This window comes from Hirundo rustica, chromosome 38, assembly GCF_015227805.2.
Source record: "Hirundo rustica isolate bHirRus1 chromosome 38, bHirRus1.pri.v3, whole genome shotgun sequence".
NCBI lineage: Eukaryota > Metazoa > Chordata > Aves > Passeriformes > Hirundinidae > Hirundo > Hirundo rustica.
The window spans coordinates 48,967-72,690 of NC_080708.1; the positions used below are offsets into that span (position 1 = coordinate 48,967).

The following is a 23,724-nucleotide window of genomic DNA, read 5'->3' on the forward strand; positions in this document are numbered from 1 at the left end:
CCAAACCCTGGGGAACTCCCTCCCAAACCCTGGGGAACCCCCCAAACCCCCAGAACCCCCATCCCAAACCCCAGGACCCCCCTGTACCTTGAGCAGGATCTCCACGGTGAAGATGGAGGTGAAGGCGTAGTCGAAGTAGCCCAGGATCTGGGGGTGTAGGGTGGGGAGGGAGGAGCGGGGTGACCCCGACCCCTCTCAAACCCCCCCCCAGCACCCCCAACCTCCTGGACCCCCCCCAGACACCCCCAGATTCTTTCCCAACCCCTCCCTGCCCTTTCCAGCCCCCCAACTCTGGGTGAGCGGGTCCCCCATCCCACGCATCTACGAGGTGAATTCCCCCCAGTGCCCCCAGTCCCCCCCAGTTTGCCCAGTTTGCCCACGTGGTTGCGGGGCGAGTGGGCGCGCACGGGGTCCTCTGCGGCCAGGGAGATGCTGCTGAGGATGATGAAGACGAGGATGAGGTTGGTGAAGATGTGGTGGTTGATCAGGGCGTGGCACTTCACCCTCAGCCTGTGAAGCCCGGGCACGCATCAGCTCCCAGTGCTCCCAGTTCTCACAGTTTGTCTCCAGTCCCAGTGCACCCAGTCCCTCAGTGTTCCCAGTCCCCCCAGTTTGTGTCTCCAGTCCCAGTGCACCCAGTCCCCCAGTTTGTGTCTCCAATCCCAGTGCTCCCAGTCCCCCCAGTTTGTGTCTCCAGTCCCAGTGTTCCCAGTCCCCCCAGTTTGTGTCTCCAGTCCCAGTGCTCCCAGTCCCCCAATGCTCCCAGTCCCCCCAGTTTGTCTCCCATCCCGGTGCTCCCAGTACTCCCAGTCCCCCCAGTTTGTGTCTCTAGTCCCAGTGCCTCCAGTCCCCCCAGCCCTCCAGTGCCTCCAGCCCCTCCAGGCTTCCAGTCAGTCCCCATTCCCAGTGCTCCCAGTGCTCCCAGTGCCCCCAACCCCCCAGTCCCAGTGCTCCCAGTCCCTGCATCGTTCTTAGTGTCTCCAGTGCTCCCAGTGCTTCCAGTTTGTGTTCCCAGTCTCTCCATGTCCCTTGCGTCCTGTCCCCCGTTGTTCTCAGGGCCTCAAGCACCAGTGTCCCCAGTGTCCCCAGTGTCCCCAGTGTCCCCAGTGTCCCCAGTGTCCCCAGTGTCCCCAGTGCTCCCAGTGCTCCCAGTGGCACTCACGGGTTGGTGCTGCTCAGCACGAAGAAGGCGCTGCCCTCGGGGATCGGGGTCACCTTGGGCTTGGGGGTCTCCTCCAGGGACTCCAGCCGGGCCCTGCCCAGGCTGTCGCGCTCGCCCCCGGCCTCCTCGTCCCCTGCAAGGGACCCCCGTGGTCTGGGCACTGCCACATCCCAGAGACCCCCACCCCAGGCACTGTCACATCCCAGAGACCCCCGTGGTCTGGGCACTGCCACATCCCAGAGACCCCCGTGGTCTGGGCATTGTCACATCCCAGAGACCCCCGTGGTCTGGGCATTGTCACATCCCAGAGACCCCCACCCCAGGCACTGTCACAACCCAGAGACCCCCACCCCAGGCACTGCCACATCCCAGGGACCCCCACCCCAGGCACTGTCACATCCCAGGGACCCCCGTGGTCTGGGCACTGTCACATCCCAGAGACCCCCACCCCAGGCACTGTCACATCCCCAGGGACCCCCATGGACTGGGCACTGTCACATCCCAGAGACCCCCGTGGTCTGGGCACTGTCACATCCCAGAGACCCCCACCCCAGGCACTGTCACATCCCAGAGACCCCCACCCCAGGCACTGTCACATCCCAGAGACCCCCACCCCAGGCACTGTCACATCCCAGGGATCCTCCACATCCAGCCAATGTTACCTCTCCAGAGACCCCCACCCCAAGTACTGTCACACTCTGCAGGGACCCCCGTGTCTGGCTAGTGTCACCGCCCCAGGGACCCCCACCCCAGCCACTGTCACTCTTCAGGGACCCCCACCCCAGCCAATGTCACATCCCCAGGGACCCCCAAGTTCAAGGACTGTCACCCCCCAGAGACCCCGTGTCCAGCCACTGTCACGTCCCCAGGGACCCCCCCTCCAGGCACTGTCACCTCTCCAGGGACCCCACCTCATGTCACTGTCACCTCTCCAGAGACCCCCACCCCAGGCATTGTCACCCCCCAGGACCCCTGACTGCCACACCCCCTCTTCTCTTCCAGGGACCCCCGCATCCTGGCAGATGCCTCTCACCTTCCTCCGCCTCTTCCTCCTCCTCTTCCTCCTCCTGCTGATCCCCCTCAACCTGGGGAGGGGAGGGAGAGGGGTGAGGCCTGCACACACTTCGTGGAGGGAGCCAGGGACCCCCCCAGGACCCCCCAAATCACGGTCACCCCCCCCAGGGACCCCCCCCTCACCTTCACAGCCACGTCCTGGCTCCCGGTCCCCGCTTCCGCCTCCGCGGCCTTGTCCCTGGGTTGGGGGAAAAGAGGGGCTCAGCCGGGGGTTCCCAGGGGGGTCCCGGGGGTCAGGCAGAGCCCCCCCAGGGGGCCCAGGGGCTGGGTGCCCCCCCCATCACCCCAAAAAGGGCCCCAGGGGGGCCGGGCTCACTTTTTGTCTCCCCCTGAGTTGATGTTGTCGCCGTCCGCCAGATTGTCCACGGCGATGGCCAAGAAGACGTTGAGAAGGATGTCTGAGGGGAGGGAAGGGCTCACCAGTGCTCCCAGTATCCTCCCAGTATCCTCCCAGTATCCTCCCAGTGCCGCCACTCCCCCCTTCTCATTCCAAATCCCTCTGTCCTATCCCAGCTCCCCAGTCGCGTTGTGCTCCCTTCCCAGTTCCCCCAGTGCTCCCAGTGCCCTTCCCAGTGCTCCCAGTGTCCCCAGTGACTCCCAGTGTCCTTCTCAGTGACTCCCAGTGCCACCAGTGCTCTTGGTCCCTCCCGGTGTCCCCAGTGCTCCCAGTGCTCCCAGTGCCCCAACTGTCCCCAGTGCTCCCAGTGCCCCAACTGTCCCCAGTGCTCCCAGTGCCCCAACTGTCCCCAGTGCTCCCAGTGTCCCCATTTTTCCCAGTGCTCTTGGTCTCTCCCAGTGCTCCCAGTGCCACCAGTGCCTCCCAGTACCTCCCAGTCCTTCCCAGTACTCTCAGTGTCCCCAGTGCTCCCAGTGTCCCCATTTTTCCCAGTGCTCTTGGTCTCTCCCAGTGCTCCTAGTGCCACCAGTGCTCCCAGTACCTCCCAGTCCTTCCCAGTACTCTCAGTGTCCCCAGTGCTCCCAGTGTCCCCAGTGACTCCCAGTGCCCTTCCCAGTGCTCTTGGTCCGTCTCGGTGCCCCCAGTGCCCCCAGTGTCCTAATTGTTCCCAGTGCCCCCAGTGCTCCCAGTGTCCCCATTGTTCCCAGTGCCCCCAGTGCTCCCAGTGTTCCCAGTGCTCCCAGTGTCCCCATTGTTCCCAGTGCTCCCAGTGCCCCCAGTGTTCCCAGTGCTCCCAGTGTCCCCATTGTTCCCAGTGCTCTCAGTGCTCCCAGTGCCCCCATTCTTTCCAGTGCTCTTGATCCCTCCCAGTGTTCCCAGTGCCTCTCCCAGTGCCTCCCAGTACCTCCCAGTCCTTCCCAGTACTCTCAGTGTCCCCAGTGCTCCCAATGTCCCCAATGACTCCCAGTGCCTCTCCCAGTGCCTCCCAGTTCCCCCGGAGCCCAGCCTGGCCGCGCACAGTTCCCGCAGATGAAGAGGATGACGAAGTAGACGCAGACGAGCATCCCGGGGAACACGGGGCCGCCGTAGGCCATGATCCCATCGTACATCACCGCGTTCCAGTCCTCCCCCGTCAGGATCTGCGGGAGTTGGGGGTCCCCAAACACCGGGGGCACCCCAAAACCTCAGCGCCACCCCCACCAGTGCTCCCAGTACGCCACCGCCTCCCAGTTCTGAGTGAGCAGCATCACCCCTGCGGGGTGGTGATGGGGGGGCTCCAGGGTCTCCCACGAGTTTTGGGGACTCCCCACAGGTTTCAAGGTCCCTCACAAGGTTTTGGGATCTCTCATAGCTTTTAGGGTCTCCCATAGGTTTTGGGATCTCCCCACAGGTTTCCAGGTCCCTCACAGGTGTTGGGATCTCCTCACAGGTTTCAAAGTCCCTCACAGGTGTGGGGATCTCTCACAGCTGTTAGGGTCTCCCATGGATTTCGGGGTCTCCCCACAGGTTTCCAGGTCCCTCAAAGGTGTGGGGATCTCAGCTTCTAGGGTCTCCCATGGGTTTCGGGGTCTCCCACAGATTCTGGGATTCCCCATCATTTCGGGGTCTCCCCACAGCTTTTAGGCTCCCCCGTGCATTTTGGGGTCTCCCCACAATTTCCAGAGCGTCCCCCAGTGTTTCAGGGACTCCCTGCAGGCTTTGGGGTCCCCTCGGGTTTCGGGGTACCTGGAACACGGTGAGCAGGGCCTGCGGGAAGGTGTCGAAGGTGCTGCGCTTGGTCTGCGTCTCGTCGAAGCTGAATTTGCCCCCGAAGAGCTGCATGCCCAGGAGCGCGAAGATGATGATGAAGAGGAAGAGCAGCAGCAGCAGGGAGGCGATGGATTTCATGGAGTTCAGCAGCGACCCCACCAGGTTGCTCAGCGACGCCCAGTGCCTGCGGGACGCTGGGGTTACTGGGAGCACTGGGAGCACTGGGAAGGGGCTGGATGGACGGTGCAGAGCCAAAGCTTGGTCAGCAGTGCCTAGGGACTGGGGTTACTGGGTGAACTGGGAGCACTGGGAGCACTGGGGCACTGGGAAGGGGCTGGATGGACGGTGCAGAGCCAAAGTTTGTTCAGCAGCGCAGGGACTGGGGTTACCGGGTGAACTGGGAGCACTGGGAGCACTGCGAAGGGGCTGGATGGATGGTGCAGAGCCAAAGTTTGTTCAGCAGCGCAGGGACTGGGGTTACTGGGAGCACTGGGAGCACTGGGAAGGGGCTGGATGGATGGTGCAGAGCCAAAGTTTGTTCAGCAGTGCCTAGGGACTGGGGTTACTGGGAGCACTGGGAGCACTGGGAAGGGGCTGGATGGACGGTGCAGAGCTAAAGCTTGTTCAGCAGTGCAGGGACTGGGGTTACTGGGTGAACTGGGAGCACTGGGAAGGGGCTGGATGGATGGTGCAGAGCCAAAGTTTGTTCAGCAGCGCAGGGACTGGGGTTACCGGGTGAACTGGGAGCACTGGGAGCACTGGGAAGGGGATGGATGGATGGTGCAGAGCTAAAGCTTGGTCAGCAGTGCCTAGGGACTGGGGTTACTGGGTGAACTGGGAGCACTGGGAGCACTGGGAAGGGGCTGGATGGAGGGTGCAGCGCCAAAGCTTGGTCAGCAGTGCTTGGGGACTGGGGTTACTGGGTGAACTGGGAGCACTGGGAAGGGGCTGGATGGAGGGTGCAGAGCCAAAGTTTGGTCAGCAGTGCCTAGGGACTGGGGTTACTGGGTGAACTGGGAGCACTGGGAGCACTGGGAGCACTGGGAGCACTGGGAGCACTGGGAAGGGGCTGGATGGATGGTGCAGAGCCAAAGTTTGTTCAGCAGCGCAGGGACTGGGGTTACCGGGTGAACTGGGAGCACTGGGAGCACTGGGAAGGGGATGGATGGATGGTGCAGCGCCAAAGCTTGGTCAGCAGTGCCTAGGGACTGGGGTTACTGGGTGAACTGGGAGCACTGGGAGCACTGGGAGCACTGGGAGCACTGGGAAGGGGCCGGTACAGAGCACACAGCGGTGGGGGGTGTTGCAGCACTGGGGTGTCACCAGTTTGGGACATCACGGCATTAGGGCACCACTGCCTTGGGACATCAGGGTGACACGGACTGTGGTGTTGGGGCACTGGGGTGTCCCAGTATTGGGGTGTCCCAGTGTCAGGACATGGCAGAGTCCCAATGTTGGGGTGTCCCAGTATTGGGGTGTCCCAGTGCCAGGACACAGCGCTGTCCTGATGTTGGGGTGTGCCAGTGTTGGGGCACTGTGCTGTCCCGATATTGGCGTGTCCCGACGTTGGGATGCCTGCATATTGGGTTGTCCCAGTGTTGTGCTGCCCCCATGTCGTGATACCCCAACACCGCAGCCCCCTGCTCTCCCCATGTCGTGATACCCCAACACCGCGGCACCCTGCTGTCCCCATGTCGCGATACCCCAGCACCGCGGCACTGCGCTGTCCCCATGTTGGGTTGTCCCAATGTTGGGCTGTGTTGGGTTGTCCCAATGTTGCGCTGCCCCCATGTCGCGGCACCCCAACACCGCAGCCCCCTGCTCTCCCCATGTCGCGACACCCCAACACCGCAGCCCCCTGCTCTCCCCATGTCGTGATACCCCAGCACTGCGGCGCCCTGCTCTCCCCATATCGCAACACCGCAGCACCGCAGCACTGCACTGTCCCCACGCTGGGACGTCCCGATGTTGTGCTGTCCCCATATCGCGATACCCCAGCACCGTGGCACTGCACTGTCCCCATGCTGGGTTGTCCCAATGTTGGGCTGTCAGTGTTGGGTTGTCCCAATGTTGTGCTGTCCCCATATCGCGATACCCCAGCACCACGGCACAGCACTGTCCCCATGTTGGTTTGTCCCAATGTTGTGCTGTCCCCATATCGCGATACCCCAGCGCCGCGGCGCCCCGCCGTCCCCATGTTGGGATGTCCCCATGTTGCGCTGCCCCCATATCGCGATACCCCAGCACCACAGCACTGCACTGTCCCCATGTTGGGTTGTCCCAATGTTGTGCTGTCCCCATATCACGATACCCCAGCGCCACGGCGCCCCGCCGTCCCCATGCTGGGATGTCCCCGTGTTGTGCTGTCCCCATGTTGCGCTGTCCCCATATCACGACACCCCAGCACTGCAGCACTTCACTGTCCCCATGTTGGGTTGTCCCAATGTTGGCCTGTCAATGTTGGGTTGTCCCAATGTTGGCCTGTCAATGTTGTGCTGTCCCAATGTTGTGCTGTCCCCATATCACGACACCCCAGCACCGCAGTGCCCCGCCGTCCCCATGTTGTGCTGTCCCCATATCGCGACACCCCAGCACCGCAGTGCCCCGCCGTCCCCATGTTGTGCTGTCCCCATATCGCGACACCCCAGCACTGCAGCGCTTCACTGTCCCCATGTTGGGTTGTCCCCATGTTGGCCTGTCAATGTTGTGCTGTCCCAATGTTGTGCTGTCCCCATGTTGCGCTGTCCCCATATCGCGATACCCCAGCACCACAGCACAGCACTGTCCCCATGCTGGGTTGTCCCCATGTTGCGCTGTCCCCATATTGCGACACCCCAGCACCACGGCACAGCACTATCCCCATGCTGGGTTGTCCCCATGTTGGCCTGTCAATGTTGTGCTGTCCCAATGTTGCGCTGCCCCCATGTCGCGATACCCCAGCACTGCGGCGCCCTGCTCTCCCCATATCGCAACACCCCAGCACTGCAGCGCTTCACTGTCCCCATGTTGGTTTGTCCCCATGTTGGCCTGTCAATGTTGGGTTGTCCCAATGTTGCGCTGTCCCCATGTCGCGCTGTCCCAATGTTGCGCTGTCCCCATGTCGCGCTCTCCCCGTATCGCGACGCCCCGGCGCCGCGCCGTCCCCCTCACCGGGTGACCTTGAAGACGCGCAGCAGGCGCACGCAGCGCAGCACGGAGATGCCGAGCGGCTCCATGGCGCCGCGCTCCACCAGCGCCGTCTCCAGCACGCCGCCGCACACCACGAAGCAGTCGAAGCGGTTGAAGAAGCTGGCGAAGTAGCACGAGGGCCCCAGCGCGTAGAGCTTCAGCACCATCTCGGCGGCGAAGAGCGACAGCAGCGCCTTGTTGGCGTAGGCTGCGGGCACCAGCCCGGGTCAGCCCCCGCGACGCGGCCCCGAGCGGCTCCGAGGGCGTCGGGGGGCGCCGGGGGGGTTTGGGGGGTAGTGGAGGGGTTTGGGGGGCACTGGGAGGTGTTGGGTGGCACTGGGGGTGTCAGGGGGGGGTGTTGGGGGGGTACCCGAGGGGTTTGGGGGTGTCGGGGGGGGTGTTGAGGGCTCTGGGGGGCACTGGGAGGTGTTGGGTGGCACTGGAGGATGGCGGCGGGGAGGTTGGGGGGTAGTGGAGGGGTTTGGGGGTGTCAGGGGGGGTGTTGGGGGGTACCTGAGGGGTTTGGGGGGTGTTGGGGAGTACCAGGGGATGGCGGCGGGGGGGGTTGGGGGTTAGTGGAGCGGTTTGGGGGTGTCAGGGGGGGTGTTGGAGGGTACCCGAGGGGTTTGGGGATGTCAGGTGGCACCAGGGGATGGCAGAAGGGTGTTGGGGGGTAGCGGAGGGGTTTGGGGGGCACTGGGAGGTGTTGGGGAGCACCAGGGGATGGCGGGGGGGGGGGGTTGGGGGATACCTGAGGGATTTGGGGGTGTCAGGTGTCACTGGGCAGTGTTGGGGTGTACCTGAGGGGTTTGGGGGTGTCAGGTGGCACTGGGAGGTGTCGGGGGGCACTGGGAGGTGTCGGGGGGCACTGAGGGGTGTCAGGTGTCACTGGGCGGTGTTGGGGTGTACCTGAGGGGTTTGGGGGTGTCAGGTGGCACTGGGCAGTGTTGGGGTGTACCTGAGGGGTTTGGGGGTGTCAGGTGGCACTGGGAGGTTTGGGGGGCACTGAGGGGTGTCAGGTGGCACTGGGCGGTGTTGGGGGGTACCTGAGGGGTTTGGGGGTGTCAGGTGGCACTGGGAGGTGTTGGGGTGTACCTGAGGGGTTTGGGGGTGTCAGGTGTCTCTGGGAGATGTTGGGGTGTACCTGAGGGATTTGGGGGTGTCAGGTGGCACTGGGCAGTGTTGGGGTGTACCTGAGGGGTTTGGGGGTGTCAGGTGTCACTGGGAGGTGTCGGGGCGCACTGTGAGGTTCTGCGGGGGGCACTGGAGGATTCGGGGGTCCCGGGGGCCGTACCCTGAGTCTCGGTGAGCCAGGGCGGCTGCCCGTGGTGCTCGGAGGCAATGGTCAGCGTGTTGAGGAACACCAGCAGCAGCACGGTCCAGTAGAAGGACACGGATTTCACGGCGGCGCGGCAGCGCCGGCGCCACAGGCGGTTCAGGCGGCGCAGGCGGCGACTGGCGGGGTACGGGAGGGGTTTGGGGGGCGGCAGAAGGGTTTTGGGGGGCAGCAGCGGGGTTTAGGGGGGCAGCAGGGGGGTTGGGGGGCAGCAGGGGAGTTTTAAGGGGCAGCAGGAGAGGTTTTGGGGGGCAGCAGGGGGCATTTAGGGGGCAACAGCGGGGTTTAGGGGGGCAGCAGAAGGGTTTTGGGGGGCAGAAGAGGAGTTTAGGGGGCAGCAGGGGGATTTGGGGGGGGCAGCAGAGGGGTTTGGGGGGCAGCAGGGGGGTTTAGGGGGGGTTTAGGGGGCAGCAGAGGGGTTTAGGGGGGCAGCAGGGGGATTTGGGGGGCAGCAGGGGAGTTTTAAGGGGCAGCAAGAGGGGTTTTGGGGGGGTTTAGGGGGAAGCAGGACGGGTTTTGGGGGGCAGCAGAGGAGTTTAGGGGGCAGCAGGGGGATTTGGGGGGGGGCAGCAGAGGGGTTTGGGGGGGCAGCAGAGGGGTTTGGGGGGGCAGCAGAGGGGTTTGGGCGGGCAGCAGAGGAGTTTGGGGGGCAGCAGGGGGGTTTAGGGGGGTTTAGGGGGCAGCAGAGGGGTTTAGGGGGGCAGCAGGGGGATTTGGGGGGCAGCAGGGGAGTTTTAAGGGGCAGCAAGAGGGGTTTTGGGGGGGTTTAGGGGGAAGCAGGAGGGGTTTTGGGGGGCAGCAGGGGGGTTTTGGGGGGGTTAGAGGGCAGCAGGAGGGGTTTGGGGGGCAGCAGGAGGGGTTTGGGGGGGTTAGAGGGCAGCAGGGGCATTGGGGGGCAGCAGGGGGGGGTTGGGGGGCAGCAGAAGTGTTTAGGGGGGCAGTAGGGGGCATTTAGGGTGCAGCAGAAGGGGTTTGGGGGGCAGCAGGGGGGTTTTGGGGGGCAGCAGGGGGGGATTTTGGGGACAGAGGGGATGTGGGGAGGTGACAAAATCCCCGTCAGCTGGGAGTGGTTGGGAGGTTTTGGGGGGAGCCCCCACTCTGCGCCCCATTTTTTTTCCACACCCCCCCCCCAATTCTTCTCCCCCAACTCACCAGAATTTTGTCTTTGCGATTTTTCCCCTGAGGAGAAAGAAGCAGAGTTACCCCGAAATTTAGGGATTCTGGGGGAATCCCTTGGGGGGGGATATTTGGGGGGGGGGGGGGGGGCTTTAGAGGGGTGCTGGGCTCAGGTTTGGTTGTGGGGGGGCTCAGAGGATCCCTGGGGGGGGTTTGAAATACCTGAGGGGTGCTGGGGTCATTTCTGGGGTCCTGCAGGGAGAGTGAGGGGGTCCCAGAGAGCTTTGAGGTGCTGTGGGGGCCAATTCTGGGGTCTCTTGGGCTATGGGTGGTATTGGGGGGGTCCTGAGGGGAGACTGGGGGGGTCTGTGGGGCTATGGAGGGGTCCCAGAGAGGTTTGAGGTGCTCTGGGGGCCAATTCTGGGGTCTCTCAGGCTATGGGTGGTACTGGGGGGGTCCTGGGGGGTCCCAGAGAGCTTTGAGGTGCTCTGGGGGTCACTTCTGGGGTCTCTCAGGCTATGGGTGGTATTGGGGGGCTCCTGGGGTGGTCCCAGAGAGGTTTGAGGTGCTCTGGGGGCCAATTTTGGGGTCTCTTGGGCTATGGGTGATATTGAGGGGGTCCTGAGGGGAGACTGGGGGGGGGGGGGGTCTGTGGGGCTATGGAGGGGTCCCAGAGAGCTTTGAGGTGCTGTGGGGGTCAATTCTGGGGTCTCTCAGGCTATGGGTGGTATTGGGGGGGTCCTGGAGGGGTCCCAGAGAGCTTTGAGGCGCTCTGGGGGCCAATTTTGGGGTCTCTCAGGCTATGGGCGGTACTGGGGAGCTCTGGGAGGGCCCCAAATTGCCCCGAGGTGCGGCGGGTGTCGGGTTTGGGGTCCCAGGGATCTGTGGGGGGGTCCCCGGGGCCGTGGGGGGATGCCGAGGGTCCCGGCAGGCTCGGGGGTCCCGCCGGGGCTCACAGGCAGCGGTCGCAGGCGGTCGGCGGCGCCTCCTCGTCCCCCACCGTCTCCGTGTTGACCGAGGTGGTCTCGCTGCCGGGGAGGCTGGCTGGGGTGGGGGGCACGGGTCAGCCCGGGGGGCTCGGGGTGCCCGGCCGCGGGGGGATTTGGGGTGCACAGACACGGGGGGCTCGGGGTGCCCGGCCGCGGGGGGATTTGGGGTGCACAGACACGGGGGATTTGGGGTGCACAGACACGGGGGGCTCGGGGTGCCCGGCCACAGGGGGATTTGGGGTGCACAGACCAGGGGATTTGGGGTGCACAAACACAGGGATTTGGGGTGCACAGACACGGGGGATTTGGGGTGCCTGACCCCAGGGGATTTGGGGTGTCCAGACACGGGAGATTTGGGGTGCACAGACATGGGGATTTGGGGTGTCCAGCTCCAGGGGGTTTGGAGTGTCCAGCCCCAGGATTTGGGGTGCACAGACACAGGGGGATTTGGGGTGCACAGACACGGGGGATTTGGGGTGTCCAGCTCTGGGGGGTTTGGGGTGTCCAGCTCTGGGGGGTTTGGGCTGTCCGGCCACGGGGGGATTTGGGGTGCCCAGACAGGGGGAATTTGGGGGTGTCCAGACACAGGGATTTGGGGTGCCCAGACAGGGGGGATTTGGGGTGCCCAGACAGGGGGAATTTGGGGTGTCCAGACACAGGGATTTGGGGTGCCCAGACAGGGGGGATTTGGGGGTGCCCAGACAGGGGGAATTTGGGGTGTCCAGACACAGGGATTTGGGGTGCCAAGACAGGGGGGATTTGGGGTGTCCAGACACAGGGATTTGGGGTGCTCAGACAGGGGGGATTTGGGGTGTCCAGCTCCAAGGGGTTTGGGGTGCTCAGCCCCAGGGAATTTTGGGTGCCCGACCCCAGGGGTTTTCCTTTATTTTGGTTCAGGGGATTTGGGGTGCCTGGCTCCAGGGGATTTCTGGTGTCTGAGTTTGGGAAATTTGGGGGTGCCCAGTCCAGGGAATTCAGGGTGCCCAGGTCTGGATTCAGGGAATTTGGGGTGTCCAGGTTCAGAGAATTTGGGGTTCCTGGGTTCAGGGAATTTGGGGTGCCCAGGTCTGGGGGATCTAAGGGTGCCCATCCCAGGGGATATGGGATGTCTGGGTTCAGGGATTTTGAGGTCTGGGGAATTTGGGGTGTCCAGGCTCAGGGAATTTGAGGTACCCTGGTCTGGGGAATTTGGGGTGTCTGCGTTCAGGGAGTTTGGGGCACCCCTGTCTGGTGGATTTGGGGTGTCTGGGTTCAGGAATTTGGGATGTCTGGGCTCAGGGAATTTGGGGTACCCCAGTCTGGTGGATTTGGGGTGTCTGGGCTCAGGGAATTTGGGGTACCCCAGTCTGGTGGATTTGGGGTGTCTGGGCTCAGGGAATTTGGGATGTCTGGGCTCAGGGAATTTGGGGTACCCCAGTCTGGTGGATTTGGGGTGTCTGGGTTCAGGAATTTGGGGCACCCCAGTCTGGTGGATTTGGGGTGTCTGGGTTCTGGGAATTTGGGATGTCTGGGCTCAGGGAATTTGGGGTACCCCAGTCTGGTGGATTTGGGGTGTCTGGGCTCAGGGAATTTGGGGTACCCCAGTCTGGTGGATTTGGGGTGTCTGGGCTCAGGGAATTTGGGGTGTCCAGGCTCAGGGAATTTGAGGTACCCTGGTCTGGGGAATTTGGGGTGTCCAGGCTCAGGGAATTTGAGGTACCCTGGTCTGGGGAATTTGGGGTGTCTGCGTTCAGGGAGTTTGGGGCACCCCAGTCTGGTGGATTTGGGGTGTCTGGGCTCAGGGAATTTGGGATGTCTGGGCTCAGGGAATTTGGGGTACCCCAGTCTGGTGGATTTGGGGTGTCTGGGCTCAGGGAATTTGGGGTACCCCAGTCTGGTGGATTTGGGGTGTCTGGGCTCAGGGAATTTGGGATGTCTGGGCTCAGGGAATTTGGGGTACCCCAGTCTGGTGGATTTGGGGTGTCTGGGTTCAGGAATTTGGGGCACCCCAGTCTGGTGGATTTGGGGTGTCTGGGTTCTGGGAATTTGGGATGTCTGGGCTCAGGGAATTTGGGGTACCCCAGTCTGGTGGATTTGGGGTGTCTGGGCTCAGGGAATTTGGGGTACCCCAGTCTGGTGGATTTGGGGTGTCTGGGCTCAGGGAATTTGGGGTACCCCAGTCTGGTGGATTTGGGGTGTCTGGGCTCAGGGAATTTGGCATGTCTGGGTTCAGGAATTTGGGGTACCCCAGTCTGGTGGATTTGGGGTGTCTGAGCTCAGGGAATTTGGGGCGCCCCCCCATGTCTGGTGGATTTGGGGTGCTCCGGGGTACCGTGGGTGTCGGTGGAGTGACTGGCGTGGCGCAGCCACTTCAGCCGCGGCTTCCGCTTGCCCATCAGGTCCTCGGCGGTCAGACCTGCGGGAAAGGAGGGTCACGGAGGTTTTGGGGGGAGGGGCTCAGGATTTTGGGGAGAGGAACCCCATAACTGCCCCCCAGCCCCACTCACGGTGCTTCTCGTGCTCCCCCTCTTCCTCGTCGCCCTCCAGCTCGGCCTGGGTGATCCAGTCCATGTAACCCCGCAGATCCTCCTCCATCTGCTGCTTCTCCCGCAGCTTCTGGAAGTCTCCGCGGGCCTTGGCCTTCTCTCGCTCCTTGGAGAATTCCCTGGGGAGCGGGGGGGACAGCTGGGACCCCCCCCAAACACGCCCGGGACTCGGCTCACGCCCCACTGCTGCCCCACCGAGGGCTCCTCACCCGCTCAGCACCCCCAGCACCAGGTTGAGGACGAAGAAGGAGCCGAAGATGACGAGGCTGACGAAGTAAATCCAGGGCAGCTCGTGACCCATGGCGTCCTGCATCTGTGGGGGGGAGATTTGGGGGGGTTTGGGGGTGGGGGAGACCCCCCAAATCAATCCTCAGGTGAGGCCAGTGACAGCCAGCAGAGAGGTTTGGGGCTCTGCCCTGGCCCCGGGGAAGTTTGGGGAGAGTTTGGGGGGGTCAGGGATATGTGTGTGAGGATTTTGGGGGGTCTTCAGTGATTTGTGTGAGGATTCTGGGGGGCCCTGGGTTGTGTTACGAGGATTTTTGTGGGCTCAGTGATTTGTATGAGGATTTGGGGGGCTCAGTGATTTGTGTGATGATTCTGGGGGGCTCAGGGATTTGCGTGAGGATTTTGGGGGGCTCAGGGATTTGCATGAGGATTTTGGGGGTCTCAGGGATTTGTGTGAGGGTTTTGGGGGGGCTCAGCACAAGGTTGTGAGGATTTGGGGGGTTTCAGGGAGAGGTTACAAGGATTCGGGAGGGCTCAGTGATTTGTGTGAGGATTTTGGGGGGGCTCAATGATTTATGTGAAGATTCTGGGGGGTCTCAGTGAGTTGTGTGAAGATTCTGGGGGGGCTCAGTGATTTGTATGAGGATTCTGGGGGGCTCAGGGATGTGTGTGAGGGTTTGGGGGGTCTCACCCAGTAGAGCACATCGGTCCAGCCCTCCATGGTGATGCACTGGATTTTGGGGAGGCTCAGTAATTTGTGCGAGGATTTTGGGGGTCTCAGTGATTTGTGTGAGGATTCTGGGGGGCCCTGGGATGTGTTGTGAGGATTTTTGGGGGGTCTCAGTGATTTGTATGACAGTTTTGGGGGGCTCGGGGGTCTCACCCAGTAGAGCACATCGGTCCAGCCCTCCATGGTGATGCACTGGATTTGGGGAGGCTCAGTGATTTGTGTGAGGATTTTGGGGGCTCAGTGATTTGTGTGAGGATTCTGGGGAGCTCAGGGATGTCTGTGAGGATTTTTGGGGGCTCAATGATTTGTATGAGGATTTTGGGGGGCCCTGGGATGTGTTGTGAGGATTCTGGGGGAGCTCAGGGATTTGTGTGAGGATTTTGGGGGCTCAATGATTTATGTGAGGATTCTGGGGAGCTCAGGGATTTGTGTGAGGATTTTGGGGGCTCAATGATTTATGTGAGGATTCTGGGGAGTTCAGTGATTTGTGTGAGGATTTTGGGTGTCTCAGTGATCTGTATGAGGATTCTGGGGGGCTCTGGGGCGTGCTGTGATGGTTTTGGGGGGCTCAGGGGTCTCACCCAGTAGAGCACATCGGTCCAGCCCTCCATGGTGATGCACTGGAACACGGTGAGCATGGCGAAGAAGAAGTTGTCGAAGTTGGTGATGCCGCCGTTGGGGCCCTCCCAGCGCCCGCGGCACTCGGTGTTGTTCTGCAGGCAGGCGCGGCCGTGCCCCGAGAAGGCGCAGGGAGAGGGATCGTCCTCGGACTCCAGGTCTGGGGACAGAGGACAGAGGGATCGTCCTCGGACTCCAGGTCTGGGGACAGGGGACAGAGGGGACAGGGGACAGAGGGATCGTCCTCGGACTCCAGGTCTGGGGACAGGGGACAGAGGGATCGTCCTCGGACTCCAGGTCTGGGGACAGGGGACAGAGGGGTCATCCTCGGACTCCAGGTCTGGGGACAGGGGACAGAGGGATCGTCCTCGGACTCCAGGTCTGGGGACAGGGGACAGAGGGATCGTCCTCGGACTCCAGGTCTGGGGACAGGGGACAGAGGGATCGTCCTCGGACTCCAGGTCTGGGGACAGGTGACAGAGGGGTCATCCTCGGACTCCAGGTCTGGGGACAGGGGACAGAGGGATCGTCCTCGGACTCCAGGTCTGGGGACAGGTGACAGAGGGGTCATCCTCCGACTCCAGGTCTGGGGACAGGGGACAGCAGGCCCTGGTGACAGCTCCGGGCAGGAGCTCCCTCTCAGTGCCCTCGGGCAGCTCCGGTCCCTGGCTCTGAGGGTAATTCCTGGCTCTGGTGACAATTCCTGCCCCTGGTGATGATCCCTGTCCCTGCTGATATTCCCTGTCCCAGGTGACAATTCCTGTCCCTGCTGATATTCCCTGTCCCAGGTGACAATTCCTGTCCCTGCTGATATTCCCTGTCCCAGGTGACAGTCCCTGTCCCTGCTGATGATTCCTGTCCCTGCTGATATTCCCTGTCCCAGGTGACAGTCCCTGTCCCAGGTGACAATTCCTGTCCCTGCTGATATTCCCTGTCCCAGGTGACAATTCCTGGCCCTGGTGACAATCCCTGTCCCTGCTGATACTCCTGGCTCTGAGGATAATTCCTGGCCCTGGTGACAATTCCTGGCCCTGGTGACAATTCCTGTCCCCTGCTAATATCCGTGTCCCCAAGTTCCTCTTTCCCCACTCTTGTCCCTCCTGACTGTCCCAGGGGACCTGCGGCGGCTCAGGGGTGTGCTGGGAGCCCCAAAACCCTGCTGGGGGGTGCTCAGGGAATTTAGGGGGGGGGTCTCAGTGTGTTAAGGAGCCCCCAAAGCCTGCTGGGGTGTCCTGGGGATCCTCAGTGCTGAGAGGGTCTCAGGGGGTTCTCATTTTGGGGTGACCCTGGGGGATCCTTATTGCTGAGAGGGTCTCAGGGGAGGGTCTCATTGTGGGGGTCCCTGGTGATCCTCAGTACTTAGGGGGTCTCAGGGGAGGGTCTCATTGTGGGGGTCCCTGGTGATCCTCAGTGCTGAGGGGGTCTCAGGAGTTTAGGGGGGTCTCATTTTGGGGTGACCCTGGGGGATCCTCAGTACCGAGGGTGGGTCTCAGGGGTTTAGGGGGGGGTCTCATTTTGAGGTGACCCTGGGGGATCCTTATTGCTGAGAGGGTCTCAGGGGTGGGTCTCATTGTGGAGGTCTCTGGGGATCCTCAGTACTGAGGGAGGGTCTCAGGGTGGTCTCATTGTGGAGGTCCCTGGGGATCCTCAGTGCTGAGGGGGTCTCAGGGGTTTAGGGGGGTCTCATTTTGGGGTGACCCTGGGGGATCCTCAGTACCGAGGGGGGGTCTCAGGGGTTTAGGGGGGGGTCTCATTTTGGGGTGACCCTGGGGGATCCTTATTGCTGAGAGGGTCTCAGGGGGGTCTCATTGTGGGTGTCCCTGGTGATCCTCAGTGCTGAGGGGGTCTCAGGAGTTTAGGGGGGTCTCATTTTGAGGTGACCCTGGGGGATCCTTATTGCTGAGAGGGTCTCAGGGGAGGGTCTCATTGTGGGGTGACCCTGGGGATCCTCAGTACTGAGGGGGGGGGTCTCAGGGTGGTCTCATTTTGGGGGTCCCCGTGCTGGAGCACCTGACATCACCGAAGCACTCCTTTTGAGGGGGGGGGGGGTCTCCCAGGCCTGGGGAGGGGGCTCCCAGGGGGTGCCCCCCCTGCCCGTGCCTACCGGAGCCGATGAAGAAGCAGGTCTTGTGCATGCGGCCGATGAAGAGCTCGAGGCCGATGATGGCGTAGATGATGATGACGAAGAGCACCAGCAGCGCGATGTGCAGCAGCGGCACCATCGCCTTCATGATGGAGTTGAGCACGATGTGCAGGCCTGTACGAGGAGCACGGGGTGGGGAGGGGTCAGCAGGAAGCTGGGGGCGGGGGGGGTCCCCCAAAACCCCCTCATTTCCCCCCCGGGGTCTCACTGGGGACGCCGGAGACGAGGCGCAGCGGGCGCAGCACGCGGAAGGCGCGCAGGGCCTTGACGTCGAAGCCGCCCGGCTTGCCGCTCATGTGGTGAGCTTCGCCCGGCTTGTGGGACACCTGCTCCAGGATCACGCTGAACAGCCTGGGGGGCACGGGCAGGGGTCACGGGGCTCTGTCCCCCCCCGTCCCCCGGCTGTCCCTGTCCCCCGAGAGCCCCTGTCCTGGGTTACGGACCCTAGAAACGTGGGTGCTGTTCTATCTGTTGGAAGATGGGGTTTGGGAGATGTTTAATCCTTCTCTTGTCACCTGGTTGTGAGAATTAAATATTCGAGGTTCTTCTGATATTGAAGCTTTGGGTATCGAATATTCTTCTGATAATTAAATATTCAATGTTCTTCTGATACTGAAAGCTAAGATATCAAATATCCTTCTGATAACGGCCCGGACGTTCCGATAATCAAATATTCAATATTCTTCTGATATTAAAATCTCAGATATCAAATATTCTTCAGATAACACCCCAGCCGTCCTGATGTTTAAATATTCAATATTCTTCTGATATTGAAACCTTAGCTATCCAATAATTCTGATCATTAAAAGCAGGTGGGGTGGTGTTTCTTATCTCACCACCCCTCTACCCTCCGTTATCTTCTGATAATGAGCCATTAAGGCTAATTAAAGACGTGACACATTCCATCATCCCAAGGTGAGATGCTGCACGCAGTGAGGAGGATCCAGCTGTTCCCAGGTCGATAAAAACCGGGATTGAAGGGGTTTTTTTTCCCCACTGGATTCCCGGAGGAAGATTGGATCCATCTGGCCACCGCTGGACTCTGTCCAGGCCCAGCTCTGCTCCACAGAACCACGGCTGTTACTGCGGGAGGATTTCTCTGGGCTGCTCCCAGAAGGTCGGATCCCTGGCGCTCGTCAGGCCTTTTATTCCACGAGTTTTGTTTCCTTCCTTCCTTGTTTGGTTTTTTTTCTTTTGTACCACTACATTTGTATTTTCTTTTTTTTTAATACTCCTAGTAAAGAACTGTTTCTCCTCTCCCCACATCTTTACCTGAAAGCCCCTAATTGCCAAATTACTTTAATTAGGAGGGAAGAGGGGTTTACATTCTCCATTCCAAGGGAAGCTCCGGCTTTCCGGGATTTTTGTTTCCTTCCTTGCTTGGTTTTTTGGTACCGCTACATTTATATTTCCCTTTTATAAACATTCCTAGTAAAGAACCGTCACTCCTCTCCCCACATCTTTACTTGAAATCCCCTAATTACCAAATTACAATAATTAGGAGGGAAGAGGGGTTTACATCCTCCGTTCCAAGGGAAGCTGCGGCTTTCCAGGATTTCTGTTTCCTTCCTTCCTTGCTTGGTTTTTTTGTACTACTACATCCATATTTTCCTTTTCCTTTATTTTTTTTCCTTTTACCTTTTCCCCATATTTTTACCTGAAATCCCCTAATTACCAAATTACAACAATTAAGAGGGAAGAGGGGTTTTACATTCTCCATTCCAAGGGAAGCTCCGGCTTTCCGGGATTTTTGTTTGGCTCCCTTGTTTCTTCTGTACTACTACATCCACATTTTCCTTTTTCTTTCATTTTCTTCTTTGGCCTTTTTCCCATATCTTTACCTGAAAGCCCTTAATTGCCAAATTACAATAATTAGGAGGGAAGAGGGGTTTACATCCTCCGTTCCAAGGGAAGCTCCGGCTTTCCAAGATTTTTGTTCGCTCCCTTCCTTGCTTGGTTTTTTATCTTACTACATTCATCATTTCCTTTTTTTAAAATTCCTAGCAAAGAACTGTCACTCCTATTCCCACACATCTTTACCTGAAAGCTCCTAATTGCCAAATTACAATAATTAAGAGGGAAGAGGGGTTTACATCCTCCATTCCAAGGGCAGCTCCAGCTTTCCAGGATTTTTTCTTCCTTGCTTTTTTGTACTAGTACATTTGTATTTTCCTTTTCTCTTCCATTTGTCCCCCTTTTTTTTAATACTCCTAGTAAAGAACCGTCACTCCTCTCCCCACATCTTTACCTGAAAGCCCCTAATTGCCAAATTACAATAATTAGGAGGGAAGAGGGGTTTACATTCTCCATTCCAAGGGAAGCTCCGGCTTTCCAGGATTTCTGTTTCCTTCCTTCCTTGCTTGGTTTTTTTGTACTACTACATCCATATTTTCCTTTTCCTTTATTTTTTTTCTTTTCCCTTTTCCCCACATTTTTACCTGAAATCCCCTAATTACCAAATTACAATAATTAAGAGGGAAGAGGGGTTTTACATTCTCTATTCCAAGGGAAGCTCCAGGATTTCCGGGATTTTTGTTTGGCTCCCTTGTTTCTTTTGTACTACTACATCCACATTTTCCTTTTCCTTTCATTTTCTTCTTTGGCCTTTTTCCCACATCTTTACCTGAAAGCCCCTAATTGCCAAATTACAATAATTAAGAGGGAAGAGGGGTTTACATCCTCCGTTCCAAGGGAAGCTCCGGCTCTCCAGGATTTCTGTTTCCTTCCTTCCTTGCTTGGTTTTTTTTGTACTACTACATCCATATTTTCCTTTTCCTTTAATTTTTTTCTTTTCCCTTTTCCCCACATCTTTACCTGAAAGCCCCTAATTGCCAAATTACAATAATTAAGAGGGAAGAGGGGTTTACATCCTCCGTTCCAAGGGAAGCTCCGGCTCTCCAGGATTTCTGTTTCCTTCCTTCCTTGCTTGGTTTTTTTGTACTACTACATCCATATTTTCCTTTTCCTTTAATTTTTTTCTTTTCCCTTTTCCCCACATCTTTACCTGAAAGCCCCTAATTACCAAATTACAACAATTAGGAGGGAAGAGGGGTTTACATCCTCCATTCCAAGGGAAGCTCCGGCTTTCCGGGATTTTTGTTTGGCTCCCTTGTTTCTTTTGTACTACTACATCCACATTTTCCTTTTACTTTCATTTTCTTCTTTGGCCTTTTCCCCATATCTTTACCTGAAAGCCCTTAATTGCCAAATTACAATAATTAGGAGGGAAGAGGGGTTTACATCCTCCGTTCCAAGGGCAGCTCCGGCTCTCCCTGGCACACAGCCGCCTCCCAAAGCGGGGGGCAGCGCCTCACCCCACGATGACGATGACGAAGTCCAGCAGGTTCCAGCCGTTGCGGATGTAGGCGCTGGGGTGCAGCACCAGCCCGTAGGCGATGATCTTCAGGAACGTCTCCACCGTGAAGATGATGAGGAACACGTACTCCACCTGCTCCTGGAGGTGGGGGAGCGGGAAAAACGGCGGGATGGGGTCAGCGCCCTCCTGCTCCGGGGGCTCACGGGGGTCACCCGGTGTCCCCTTCCTCCTTTTGGGGACCTTCCCTACCCTGGCACCCTGATCCCTTCTCCAGGAGGGCGTTTCAGGACGGCTCCGTGCCCTCGTGGCTCAGTGTCCCCTTCCCCTGGGGGTCAGGGACATTGGAGGACCCTCACAGACCCCTCCACACCTTCCAGCACCCCCTGGGGATGTCTGGGGACCCCCTTCCAGCACCCCCTGGGGATATTTGGGGACCCCCTTCCAGCACTCCCTGGGGATATTTGGGGACCCCCTTCCAGCACCCCCTGGGGATATTTGGGGACCCCCTTCCAGCACCCCCTGGGGATATTTGGGGACCCCCTTCCAGCACTCCCTGGGGATATTTGGGGACCCCCTTCCAGCACCCCCTGGGGATATTTGGGGACCCCCTTCCAGCACCCCCTGGGGATGTTTGGGGACCCCCTTCCAGCACCCCCTGGGGATGTCTGGGGACCCCCTTCCAGCACCCCCTGGGGATATTTGGGGACCCCCTTCCAGCACCCCCTTCTCCCAAGGAACCAGACAGGGATATTTGTCCCTTTTTGGGGACCAGAGACACTCGGGGACCCCTCTTTCTTTTGGGGACAATGATACTTGGGGACCCCCTCAGCCCCTCACAGAAGTGTCCCTTTCCCCTGGGGATCAGGGACATTGGAGGACCCTCACAGACCCCTCCACCCCTTCCAGCACCCCCTTCTCCCAAGGAACCAGACAGGGATATTTGTCCCTTTTTGGGGACAATGACATTTGGGGACCCCCTCAGCCCCTCACACCTCCCAGTGGCCCCTTCCCCTGGGGATCAGGGATATTCGAGGACTCTCATGGACCCCTCCACCCCTTCCAGCACTCCCTCGGGATATTTGGGGACCCCCTTCCAGCACCCCCTGGGGATGTTTGGGGACCCCCTTCCAGCACCCCCTTCTCCCGAGGAACCAGACAGGGATATTTGTCCCTTTTTGGGGACAATGACACTCAGGGACCTCCCTTCCTTTTGGGGGACAATGACACTTGGGATCCCCCCTTCCTTTTGGGGACAATGACACTCAGGGACCCCCCTTCATTTTGGGGACACAAGGACACTCGGGGACCCCCTCAGCCCCTCCCAGCAGTGTCCCCTTCCCCTGGGCACAAAGGCCAGCAGCACCTCGGCACCGCCCTCAGCGATGGGGACATTTGGGGACACCAGTTCCTTTGAGGGGGTGGGGGGTCAAGGCACAGAAGTATTTAGGGTGCCCTGCCCCAGCGTCTCCTCCCTCGCCGTGACATTTGTCCCCTCCCAGTGTCCCCCTTTGTGGGTGACTGGGGCGGCTCAGCCGGGATTAAACCCCCCCCCCGTGTCCCCCCCTCCCCGGCGCCGGCAAAGCGGATTAACGGCAGCGGCACGGGCGTGTGCCGGGGGACACGTGTGACACGGGGACATCCCCGGGTCCCCACAGCCCCTGACACCCCAGGGTGACACCCCCAGACCCCCCCAGGGTGTCCAGGCTGGGGTGATCCACCCCCTGCTCCCCGTTCCCTTCTCCCTTCTCTTCAAACTGGGACCAGTGAGGGCCCTGGCAGGGTGAGGGGAGCCCCCCGTTCTGGGGGGGTCTGGGGGGGTCTGGGGGCGCTCACCAGGTTGTGGTTGGAGGTGTTGGAGTCATCCTCGGGGAAGGGGATGTAGACCCCCAGGGCCACGCAGTTGGCAAAGATGGTGGCGAGGATGAGGATGTCGAAGGGCCTGGGGGGAAAGGGGCAGCACCGGGTGTGTGTGGGGGGGGGTCCCCAGACCCTCAAAACCCCCAGACCCCCACTCACTTCCACTCTACAGTGCTGATGGTGACCCTCAGACCCCCAAAACCCCCAGACCCTCATTCTCTTCCCCTCCACGATGCAGATGGTGACCCCCAGACCCCCTCAGACTCCCCAAACCTCCACTCACTTCCACTCCATGATAATGATGGTGACCCCCAGACCTCTTCAGACCCCCAAAACCCCCCGAGCCCCCCACTCACTTCCACTCCACAATGCTGATGGTGACCCCCAAACCCCTCCAGACCCCCCAGACCCCCCAAACCCCCAAGGCCCCCCACTCACTTCCACTCCACGCTGCCAATGGTGACCCTCAGACCCCCTGAGCCCCCCGAGCCCCCCACTCACTTCCACTCCATGATGCTGATGGTGACCCCCAGACCCCCCCCGAGCCCCCCACTCACTTCCACTCCACGATGCCGATGGTGACCCTCAGACCTTCCCAAACCCTCCCAAACTCCCTCAGACGCCCTCAGACCCCCTGAGCCCCCCGAGCCCCCCACTCACTTCCACTCCACGATGCTGATGGTGACCCCCAGCCCCCCCCCGAGCCCCCCACTCACTTCCACTCCACGATGCTGATGGTGACCCCCAGACCCCCCCCGAGCCCCCCACTCACTTCCACTCCACGATGCCGATAGTGACCCCCAGACCCCCCCCGAGCCCCCCACTCACTTCCACTCCACGATGCCGATAGTGACCCCCAGACCCCCCCCGAGCCCCCCACTCACTTCCACTCCACGATGCTGATGGCCGCCCGGCGGATGGGGTTGTTGAGGCGGAGGCAGAAGAGCGCGCGGGGGGAGCGATGGACGCCCCCGGTGGCCCCCTGGCCCTTGTGTTTGGGGTGTGGGGGGCGGCGCTGCCGCTGCCCCGGGGGGGTCCCCTCGCCCGCCGCCCCCCCGGAGCCCCAGCCCAGGGGCTGCCCCATGGCCTGGGCCAGGGGGGACAGATCCTTGGGGGGCCCTGGGGATGGGGAACGGGGTGGTCAAGGGTAGGGAGGGACCCCTCCCCTAAACCCTGGGACTCTTCCGAGTCCTTTGGAACCCCCAAACTCCTCCTGTTCCCCCCCAAATTCCTCCTGGACCCCCTCGAATCTTCCCCCAAAACTCCCTCCAACCCTGTGAGTGACCACAGGGTGACCACAGAGTGACCAACCCAGGACA

The 23,724-nt window shown here is 60.4% G+C and overlaps 1 protein-coding gene across 1 annotated transcript in view; it reads right to left on the reverse strand.

The window, feature by feature from the left end:
* The window catches only part of CACNA1F (calcium voltage-gated channel subunit alpha1 F), a 35,306-nt gene that overhangs the window by 11,016 nt on the left and 566 nt on the right, over nt 1-23,724 (reverse strand). The window contains exons 2-22 of the mRNA XM_058419801.1: nt 23,290-23,524; nt 22,382-22,487; nt 20,547-20,686; nt 17,441-17,583; nt 17,194-17,346; nt 15,053-15,249; nt 13,726-13,829; nt 13,478-13,635; nt 13,303-13,386; nt 10,959-11,046; nt 10,039-10,065; nt 8,845-9,005; nt 7,533-7,758; nt 4,359-4,566; nt 3,652-3,772; nt 2,553-2,634; nt 2,360-2,414; nt 2,196-2,247; nt 1,163-1,322; nt 381-510; nt 88-147 (exon numbers count right to left, since the gene is read on the reverse strand). Of these exons, the coding sequence (XP_058275784.1) occupies nt 88-147; nt 381-510; nt 1,163-1,322; nt 2,196-2,247; nt 2,360-2,414; nt 2,553-2,634; nt 3,652-3,772; nt 4,359-4,566; nt 7,533-7,758; nt 8,845-9,005; nt 10,039-10,065; nt 10,959-11,046; nt 13,303-13,386; nt 13,478-13,635; nt 13,726-13,829; nt 15,053-15,249; nt 17,194-17,346; nt 17,441-17,583; nt 20,547-20,686; nt 22,382-22,487; nt 23,290-23,524 (2,690 nt within the window). The remainder of the gene's footprint in view (nt 1-87; nt 148-380; nt 511-1,162; nt 1,323-2,195; nt 2,248-2,359; nt 2,415-2,552; nt 2,635-3,651; nt 3,773-4,358; nt 4,567-7,532; nt 7,759-8,844; nt 9,006-10,038; nt 10,066-10,958; nt 11,047-13,302; nt 13,387-13,477; nt 13,636-13,725; nt 13,830-15,052; nt 15,250-17,193; nt 17,347-17,440; nt 17,584-20,546; nt 20,687-22,381; nt 22,488-23,289; nt 23,525-23,724) is intronic.